General features: G+C 38.3%; 2 protein-coding genes across 2 annotated transcripts; both read right to left on the bottom strand.

Moving 5' to 3' along the window:
• Positions 1-467: 467 nt before the first annotated feature.
• LOC135963068 (uncharacterized) lies at positions 468-1,430 on the bottom strand. The gene has a single exon (XM_065514845.1). It carries the CDS (start codon positions 1,428-1,430, stop codon positions 468-470), a length of 963 nt encoding a protein of 320 aa, XP_065370917.1.
• A 1,254-nt stretch (positions 1,431-2,684) lies between these two features.
• Positions 2,685-5,534, bottom strand: LOC135963067 (uncharacterized). Its single transcript, XM_065514844.1, has 2 exons — positions 5,021-5,534; positions 2,685-4,879 (listed from the first exon to the last, which is right to left on the bottom strand). The coding sequence occupies exons 1-2, from the start codon at positions 5,532-5,534 to the stop codon at positions 2,685-2,687; spliced, it is 2,709 nt and encodes a 902-aa protein (XP_065370916.1).
• Between the last annotated feature and the right edge of the window lie 4,579 nt (positions 5,535-10,113).

Below are 10,113 nucleotides of genomic sequence, written 5' to 3'. Positions count from 1 at the left end.
GGTTAATTATACCTCGGACATTATGATACTTGTCTCCCAGTTCCATTTTTAATACTACCGTCGGAAGAAAAGTAATACTACGGATTACGGAGGACGATTGAGTTGTAGAGGCATCGGCGTCAGATTTATTATCGTTCAAACGTTTATGGCGGTGGAGTAAAGTATGATGCTTGCCCTTACATTGGCGGCAACGATCGGTGTTGCGACAGCGGTTTATCTGATGTGAGTGGCCTAAGCAATTCTCACAATAGCGATAACGTTTGACGACCTTGAGCTTCTCAGAGACATTCATGGATTTAAATTTGATACACCTTCTGAGGGGGTGATCTTTGCGACATAGACGGCAATCATAGGATTCGTGACGATGGCGTTGATTGTGAGTTTTGTGTTTTTCCTCCAATGGTGATAGACTTCGACGGCGTTGACTGGACATCGTAGTGGCTGTGAATAAATAGAAAAATAAGTTATTAGTGTTGTTCGGGATTGGGAAGTAAAACTAATTTTACGATAGGCCTAGTAACGATGCCGTTGGCAGTTCGTACTTCGGCGACTCTAACTCGGTTATCTTTACCGCGAACAACTTTTTCAATGCGGCCAAGCCGCCATTGATTTGGGGGTAAATTATCTCTTCTTATAATGACTAGATCTCCGATAGCGTAATCACGCTGGGGGTATTTCCACTTAAACCGTTTGTGGAGTTCTTTGAGGTATTCCTCTTTCCACCTTTGAGCAAAATGATGATGTAGAACCTTTAGCTTCTGCCATCGATTAACATAACTCAATGAGTGATCAGTTAAATTAGGTTCGGGGGGTGACAATAATGGACTACCGATAAGGAAATGTCCGGGGGTTAAAGCACATAGATATGCGGGGTCTTCACTACTAGGGCTAAGCGGTCTGGAATTTAGACATGATTCAATTCTAGCCAATAAAGTCGAGAACTCTTCATATGTAAAACTCTGACTATGAGAGATTCGTTTTAAGTGCATCTTGAAGCTCTTGACTCCTGCTTCCCAGAGCCCTCCCATATGTGGCGCACCTGGAGGAATAAAATGCCATTCAAGCGAAGCAAACGTGTGTTTATCAAGTAGTTTTCGTCGTACAAGAGAGATAAAATTGGTTTTGTCAACGTCCATTATATGGGAAGCGCCAACAAATGCAGTACCATTGTCTGAATATAGAGCACTCGGTGATCCACGACGAGAAAAGAATCGTGCAAACGCAGCTAAGAACGCTTGAGTAGAAATTTCGCTGGTGGCTTCGAGATGTATAGCCTTTGTCGCAAAACATACGAATACCAGTACGTAACCTTTTGTTACTTTACAACCACGGCCTGCATAAGTCTTAATATCGAAGGGGCCAGCGAAGTCGACACCTGTGTTATCAAAAGGACGAGAAAGTGTTGTCCTCTCTGGGGGTAAGGCCGCCATTATCTGCTGACTTTTCTGACGTTTTTGTATTACGCATGTACGACATTGAGATATTATTGTTTTCTTTAGTACCTTGAGCTTAGGAACGTAATAATAAAGGCGCATTAGTCTATATAAGAGAGCGTTCTGGCCATGAATGGAATATTTGTGCAAATATATTAAAAATAATCTTGTGTAGCGTCCATGATATGGCAGTAATATTGGATACCGTTCATCATAGCTTAATAGGGGGGAATTAGCCAATCGACCATTTATTCTCATTATACCAGCGGTGTCTATGAAAGGGTTGAACGTTAAAATGTTACTTTTCCGGGGGATTTCTTGGCCTTGAGATAATAAGTTATAATCATTTTCGAAGTATAACTTTTGGCTTGCTATTATCATTCGAGATTTTGCGTGATGTAGTTCGGCTCGTGTTAATTCGTCGGTAGTTACTAAATTATGGCGCTGACTTCGGTTACACCTGTAATAAAACCGAAATATCTGACATATAACACGCATAGCCCTTGGAAAATCTGAAAAATCGCTCAAAATATCTGTACTTTGGATCAGATTTACGTGAACATGAACAGGTTTTGCCTCTTCTTCAGTGTTAAAACTTGAACTCGTTGGCCATTCACTCTGGGGACATCTGAGCCACGAAGGTCCATGCCACCATAAATCATTCGACATGAGTTGGGGTATTGTGAGACCACGGGTTGCCAAATCGGCGGGGTTATTTTTAGAGTCAACATGAGACCACGATTGACTGCCAACTTTTTCGACGATGGAAGAAACTCTGTTTTCAACGAAAGTTTTCCATCGATTAGGGGGTTTTTGTAGCCATGCCAAGACTATTGTTGAATCGGTCCACATATATAGTTGAAGATTTTTAAGATTGAGTTGAGACTGAATAGAATCAATCATTGTAGCTAGTAGTTCTGCTCCACAAAGTTCTTTACGGGGTAATGAAAAAACTAAAGTTGACTGGGGCCACTTTAGTTTTGGCGACTAGCAGATGTGAAGATACGCAACCCTGGTTTTCTGCTCGTAGATACAATGTTGCGGCATAAGCTTTTTCCGAAGCGTCACAAAAGCCATGTAGTTCGATTGAATACGACGGGTCAAATTCGACGAAGCGGGGGATTCGGATATTTTCTATATTTGAATAGTCATCTAAGAATTCATGCCATTGTTGAAGAGTTGATGTTTTCAGGTCTTCATCCCAGTTTGTCTCATCCTTCCAGATCTGTTGCATGATTATCTTAGCGACGATTATTTTGGGGGAAAGCCAACCGGCGGGGTCAAACAGTTTAGCGATTTCTGACAAAACAGATCTTTTCGTAACTGAGTTTCGATCGGGGTGATCTGAGATAGAGTATGAGCGCCAGCTAATACGTCATCAACATACATATAGTTCCGTAAAATATCGGAAACTGCGGGGTTTGATTTTTCGCATGTTTTAGCTAATTCAAGCAGAGTACGTATAGCCAGGTAAGGGGCACAGTTTACACCAAAAGTTACGGTGTTTAGCTCGAAATCTTGAGGATCTTCATGGGTGGAATTACGGAAAATGATTCTTTGGAATGGGGTGTGAGAAGGATTCACAAGTATCTGCCGATACATTTTTTCAATATCAGAATTGAAAACATATCTGAAAAGTCTCCAACGCAGTATCAAAATTGTTAAATCCGCTTGTAGAATAGGACCAGGGTAGAGTAAATCATTGAGACTATTCCCATTCGATGAAGGACTCGAAGCATTAAAGACTACACGTAACTTTGTGGTAGTGCTTTCGGGTTTCAGAACTGCATGGTGGGGTAAATAATATGTTGAATTGGAAATCGATGGACTGACATTTATCATTTGTTTGAGTGATGAGTATTCGGAAATGACTCGATCATACTCGGATTTAAGTTGGGGATTTTTCATCAGTCTAGATTCATTTCTTAGAAATTGAGAGAGTGCAATATGACGAGAAGAGCCAATGTTAATATCTTCGGGATATTCGCGTCGAAATGGCAATGAAACCACAAAGCGTCCACTGTCATCACGATACGTCGTAGACTGGTACACATTTTCGCAATGGAGATCTTCTTCAGAAAGACGAGGCTTCTTTGGAACTTCTTCGAGCTCCCAGAATTTCTGCAGCTGATTGTTTAGCGCAATTTCATTATAGAAAGAAGAGACCGAACGAATATTATTTTGCGTCGCAATTTTACCAGTGATGATCCATCCGAAAACTGTTTGTTGTGCTACTAACGATTGAGTACTGTCCCATCGCAAACCGTTTCGTAAGATTTTAGGGTAAATGTCTCCACCAAGGAGTAATTCAATTTCCGAACACTTATGAATATGAGCGTCAGCCCTTCTCAAATCCGAGAATTCGTGATCTTTTAGAGCTGATAAGGGGTAATACGGGAGTTCGCCAGTGAGTTTTTTAACGACGAAAGCATCTGTAGATGTTTCAAACATGTGATCAATGGGTGAGCCGATACGAATGTAGCATAACTGTGTTGATGTTGCAGTTAAGGCTCCATTCAGGCCATGAACTTCAGTTTGTGAAGATCGAGTTTTCAATAAGAGTTTACTTTGAAGCCTTTTTGAAATAAAAGTAGCCTCAGATGCAGAGTCGATTAAAGCTCGAACTGTGTATTTAAGATTGTCTGAATAAATATCGACAAGAGCTGTTCCGAGTAAAACTGTTGAATTAGAAGTGGACTGTATTTGAGTTGAATACGTTTGTCGCATTTGTGCTGCAGCTTCAGCAGAAGTTGATGGATTATTGTTACAATTTGATGTTTGAGGGGGGTTAATCACACGAGAGTCACTAGGGTTTGAATTCGGGGGTAAAACCACTGTTCGAGTGGCTGTTTGGGGGTTAGAACTCTCTGTGCGATGAAGCAACGAATGATGCTTTTGTTTGCATAAATGGCAAACATATTGACTTCTACATTTCTTGAACTCATGAGAAGTTCCAAGGCAATTGGTACAACGCTTTTGTCTCTTGACGATCGCAAAACGTTCTTCAACAGCCATTGCAAGAAAGGAAGGGCAAAGTCTTAGGGGGTGTACCTCAGGACAGATGGAACATTTTCCAGATTTATTAACAGATACACTGGTGTTGTAGCTATTCAACTTCTTTTTATCTGAGAAATTTTGCTTTTTCGGATTAGGGAATTTGTTGTGATTGGAACTATTGGGGTTTATAAAAGTGGTACGAATATCAGCAACTGATTCTAATGTTTGAAACCTTGATGTCAAGAAACTATCCATTTGTTTCCATGTTGGCAACTCTGTGCTATTTGGTAACGATTGTTCCCATAGACTGAGAGTAACTTCCGGTAAGCATGTAGAACAAATGTAGACAAAGATTATATCCCAGTTTTCTGTATCTATTTTGAGAAGGGACAGGTTTGTAACACAATCGTTGATTGTGCGTTGAATACGTCTAATATTACTACTCGTTTCTTTTGAGACGGGGGAGATGTTAAAGAGCGTTTTTAATTAAGCGTTTATAAGAACTCGCTTATTTTCATATCTAGAGACTAGATTTTGCCAAGCCATTTCAAATCCTTCGTTTGTTATAGGGCATGTTTTGAGTAACTCACGAGCCTCACCTTGTGTTTTCTTTATTAAGTGACACATCTTTTCAACAGGTGACAAACGTTTGCTGTTCCGATATAAGGCCGTGAACATGTCACGAAATGTTGGCCATGACTGGTAATCACCATGAAATACTTCGGTATCACAAGGAGGCAATGTAATATGGGGTGAATTATCAATTATAGGGACGGTAACAGGGTCTGGAGCCGTATTAGCGCTAGCCTTTTGACAAAGGGCATCTAAAAGTTCATTAGACTTTGACAAAACCTTGACGTGAGCCTCAAAAGTAGAATAAAATCTCGATTTTAAAGTTTCGATTTCGACTTCTTCCTCTAACTCATTGAATTTATTCAGAATCTCATCATAACATGACCTAAAATCTGACCATAGACGAACAATTTCATCTTTTTGGACCTCTAACGTATGGAGGGAGTGACCATCAGTGGGAAGTGTATCAAAGTAGGCCTGAAATTCAACCACGCGATCCGAAGCGCGAATAAAAGAGTCTAGAACCGACATTACGAAATTTCAGAAGCGAGTGGGGTTTAAAAAATGAATTGAGCAATCTAAAAATGTGCTTGATATACGATTTATATTGATTAAGAGAACAGATCGAGAATGTTATTAAGTTTTCAAGCAACAGAAAGAATCGAGACGATAATATTTTTCCTCTACCGAACCAATTGCAGCAATAACGAAGTATAGTACTAATACTATTGTATCATAGGTATCCGAGATATCAAACGACAAAAATTCTCAAAAATATCAATTATTGTTTTACAGCCGAATTGCCAATAATAGTATAAACGCGGTAAAAAAGTTTAAACCAATGATAATAATTTAATAAGAATAAATAAATAAATAAAGTGCAAGTATAGATGTTAATATTTAATATCGGAGAAATAACCAAAATACAATTTGTGTAAAAAGTGCATATATTGACGATGAACGCAGGAATAACAGATGCTAAGGTTACAGTTATTATTGTTTATGTGTGAAAAGTTTCTTTTTGAATTTTAATGAACTTACAATTTAAAAAAAATTAATTTTATTTTAAATAAAAATTTATTCAATTCTTTTAATTATTTTAATTCGGATTTAATTGTTTACTTTGAAAAAAAAAGTTTTTTGTTTGTTTTTAAAGTTATTTATATTAATTTAATTTATTTTAATTTGTTTTTAATTAAATTTATTTGAATTTAATTTATTTCAACTTATTCAATTTAAAAATGTTTATGGGGTTATGTTCACTGGGTAAGTTTAATATTTACAGATATAGATATTGTATCTTCATCACAGATACCAAATATAAACTGGATACAAAAGATAAAAGATAAATAAAAAACAACGTTCTCTTGTTGTGTTTACAATTTGTTTTTATGTGTATGTTGCTGTGTTCGAACAATTTTTGTTTATTTATTTCTTTTATTTTCTTTTGTTACACTTGTTCATAAACGTTATGTTGTGTGTGGTTTGATCTCAGTTGTAACTTTTCTGTTAATCACTCTCTTAATTTCTAAACTCTAAACTCTTCACTTACAACTTCAAGTTGTGTGCGGTTTGAACGGGGTTTGTGTATGAGAGATTAAACGAAAAGAAGAAAAAAAACATTAACAACTTCAAGTTGCGTGCGATCACAAAAAAAAAACTTTTGTATGTGTGAATATGACTTTAACACGACTGAGATTAACAATGTTTTTATGTTTTTGTTATTTTGTTATTTTACTTATGATTTTCACTCAATAACTATAAATATTGATTTGTGTGGATTTCGTTTCACTTTACTGGAGGAAATTTTTTGGTACACACAATAATAACTGTATCCACTATATTTGTTTTTGCACTTTTGTTGGTATATTCTTTGCACTTTAGATAATAATAAAAGGTTTATCGACACTTACTTTTATTTAAAAATTAAAGATGTTGTTTTGATGACAAAACGATGACGTTTTTTTTGCTTGGGGGTTGAATTGTTCTTCAGCAAGAACAAATTTGTAGATCCACTTGGGGGTTTACCTTTGTGAATTCCACGGGGGTTGATTTGGAGTATATACTCTGTAATGATATTATTTGTTAACTTTATTTACGATTTGCCAATCCGGTTCGATTGGACCAAAAATGTTGGGATGCAGCGTAAACAAATTTAACAAATTTTTATAAATAAAAATACGGGGGATTAATTGTGTACTTTGAACAATATTTTATTCTGGTTATACGAACCTTTTTTCTCTGGGGTTGTTTGGTAAGTAAATTTAGTTACAATTTCTTTTTTATGTTTAAGGCACACGGATAAAATATACTTTAGTAAAAGAGAGCAAGTGAGAGTTCAAAAACTTCCCGTCGACTGGAAGTTTTTGTACAGCACAGGATCTTTAAATTTGGGCAGTTAAAAAACAAACACATTTTACGCATAAACAGTATGTATGTATGTATGTATGTATGTATGTATGTATGTATGTATGTTTTTTTTTTTTTTTTTTTTTTTTTTTTTTTTTTTTTATACGAGGAAAAAATCATCGAAAGACTCTGGTCGTCCGATAATGCCAGAAGTGCGAGACTTCAACCCGCTAAAACAACCTCGTTTTCACTAACCCCCAATCCCTACGGAACCACCGCATGAGTATTTCTTCGCAGGGGGGAAAAGGTATAAACCCCAACTAAGTCACAATACTCCTTCGGAGTTCTTCTTGCCTACGCAATTCCAAGATAACTGTCTTAACATATAGAGATGCGATCTCCCAATTTTCAAGTGACATCAGCATAATCTGCACTATGTTATTTGCGGAGATATTCATCCCCACTTGCCGTTCTAAGTTCGTTCGCTCATAATTAAAACGTGGACACACAAAAAACACATGGTTGGGATCCTCTACTTCCCCAACACAACACGGACAATACTGAGAACTATCAAGTCCAAAACGAAACAAATATGAACGGAAACACCCGTGTCCACTAAGTAGCTGGGTCAGGTAGAAGTTCAGGAAACCATGCTGCCTGCCACACCAGACTTCTATATTTGGTATCAGAGTATATGTCCACCTACCCTTTGTAGATGTTGACCACCTTGTTTGCCACTCCGAAATGCTGTTTCTCCTAACATCGCTATCTTCTCTATCATTTCCCAATGTGGACCGTGCATCAAATTTGTGTTTTGCCTCTCTTGCCAATATCTCAATTGGTATCATAGCAGCAATTACTAAAGCTGCTTCGTCTGATACAGTTCTATATGCAGAACATACCCGAAGTGCTGCAAGTCTGTAAACAGAACTGATTTTGCTGCCATAGGTCTTGAGCCTGGTGGATTCTGCCCATATTGGAGCCGCATAAAGGATGACACTCTTGACAACTCCTGCTAGCACTTTTCTTCTAAGGTATTTTGGACCCCTTGTGTTCGGCATTAACCGGCACAACGCTGTACATATACCTGCAGCTTTATCTCTCACGTAATCGAGGTGGTGTTTGAAGGATAAACGGTTATCTATCATAACCCCCAGGTACTTAAGACAATCTTTTGTTCTTATTTCACAACTTCCGATTTGTAAATTCATATATTCCACTGTTCTGCGGCTGGATATTAGTACGGCTTCAGTCTTATGCTCAGCAAGCGATAGGCCCATTGAACTGAGCCACGACCTCACCACCCGTATACCACATTCTGAAATAGTCTTAGCTTCATCAATTGTCTTTGCCACCATCACCAGTGCTATATCATCAGCAAAGCCAATGATATTTGCTCTTCTTGGGAGATCTAGCCTTAAGACCCCATCATACATCACATTCCACAGCAATGGTCCAAGCACCGACCCTTGTGGTACTCCCCCTGTTACGTTATGACTCTTCATTCCCTCATCGGTTTCGTACATAAGTACTCTCGATCGGAAGTAGTCCCTTATTATTGCCACAAGGTAAACTGGAATATTTAACAGTACGAGGGCATTCACAATATTCTCCCAGTTTGCTGTGTTAAATGCATTTTTTACATCAAGAGTTACGAGCACACAATATTCCTTAGATCCCTTCCTCCAGCTGCTGCCTTCTATTGCTTCCTTTGCAATATTTACAACCATTGCAATTGCATCTACTGTTGACCTATGTTTTCTGAAGCCATATTGCATTTTGGATAGACCGTCTGTTGTTTCGATGCTCTCTTCGATCCTATCGCAGATGATTCTTTCCAACAGCTTTCCGATAGTATCTATCATGCACAGTGGTCTGAACGATGATGGATCCTCTAAGGGTTTTTTATCTTTAGGTAGGAGCACAAGTTTTTGCCTTTTCCACATAGATGGGAATGATCCATATTTTAGGCAGGAGTTCATCAATTGTAATATTTGGTCAGCTCTGCACTCTACAATCTCCTTCAAGACGATGTTTGGGATGCCGTCAAGTCCGGGAGCTTTTTTGTCTTCAAATTTTGATACAGCCATTTGGATTTCCGACAATGTAACCTCTGGAAAGTAGAAAGTCTCTTGCAGGTTTCGAGTATTCCACGTCGTAGTAGCCTGTTCTGGAAAGAGATGAACCACTATCTTACTGAGAACCTTAGCTTCCTTAGGGGAGGGTGAGCTTAAACATTTAAGTTTCTTCCTAACAATCTTGTACGCTAGACCAAAAGGGTTGTTATCCAGATCATTACATATATCCAAGAAACGTAGTCTTTTACTTCGTCGTATTGCCGACTTAAGTGCCTTCTTCTTTTGTTTAAGTGTCTGGTGATGTAGCTCGTTTTCCATCCTACCTCTAGTTCTTACATAGCGTCTTCTGGCTTGAATGCAGTCCTTTCGAAGTTCGGCTATTTCTTCGTTCCACCAATACACAGGGGCTTTATTAAATCCGCGTTTTCTTTTCCTCATAGAGGCGTTGCAAGATCGAGTTATATGTGCTATAAACTGTTCCGCCATATTTTCTGGAGTTCCATTTAAATCCAAGTCTTCCATTAGTATAGAGAACAGGTGCCTATCAAAGGTGCAAGTTTTCCAACCACAAGTTTCTCGGCCAGAGCCTGTTGTAGGTTGAAGCGTAGAATCACGAATATCCATAATGATTGCGCTATGATCGCTTTGGGTATAGACGTCGCAAATATGCCAGCTTATTCTGT

The sequence above is a fragment of the Calliphora vicina genome, unplaced genomic scaffold, assembly GCF_958450345.1.
Source record: "Calliphora vicina unplaced genomic scaffold, idCalVici1.1 scaffold_59, whole genome shotgun sequence".
NCBI classification, from domain to species: domain Eukaryota; kingdom Metazoa; phylum Arthropoda; class Insecta; order Diptera; family Calliphoridae; genus Calliphora; species Calliphora vicina.
Note: the sequence above shows the minus strand (reverse complement) of the source record. Positions and strands in the feature narration are given on the sequence as shown.

What these genes read in the sequence shown, in the direction of transcription:
- LOC135963067 (XM_065514844.1), bottom strand. Translation starts at nt 5,534, where the DNA reads ATGTCGGTTCTAGACTCTTTTATTCGCGCTTCGGATCGCGTGGTTGAA. An exon ending in GAAAACACAAGGTGAGGCTC is followed by an intron (nt 4,880 to 5,020) that starts GTGAGTTACTCA and finishes CCGTCTCAAAAG; the next exon opens with AAACGAGTAGTAATATTAGA.
- LOC135963068 (XM_065514845.1), bottom strand. Translation starts at nt 1,430, where the DNA reads ATGGCGGCCTTACCCCCAGAGAGGACAACACTTTCTCGTCCTTTTGAT.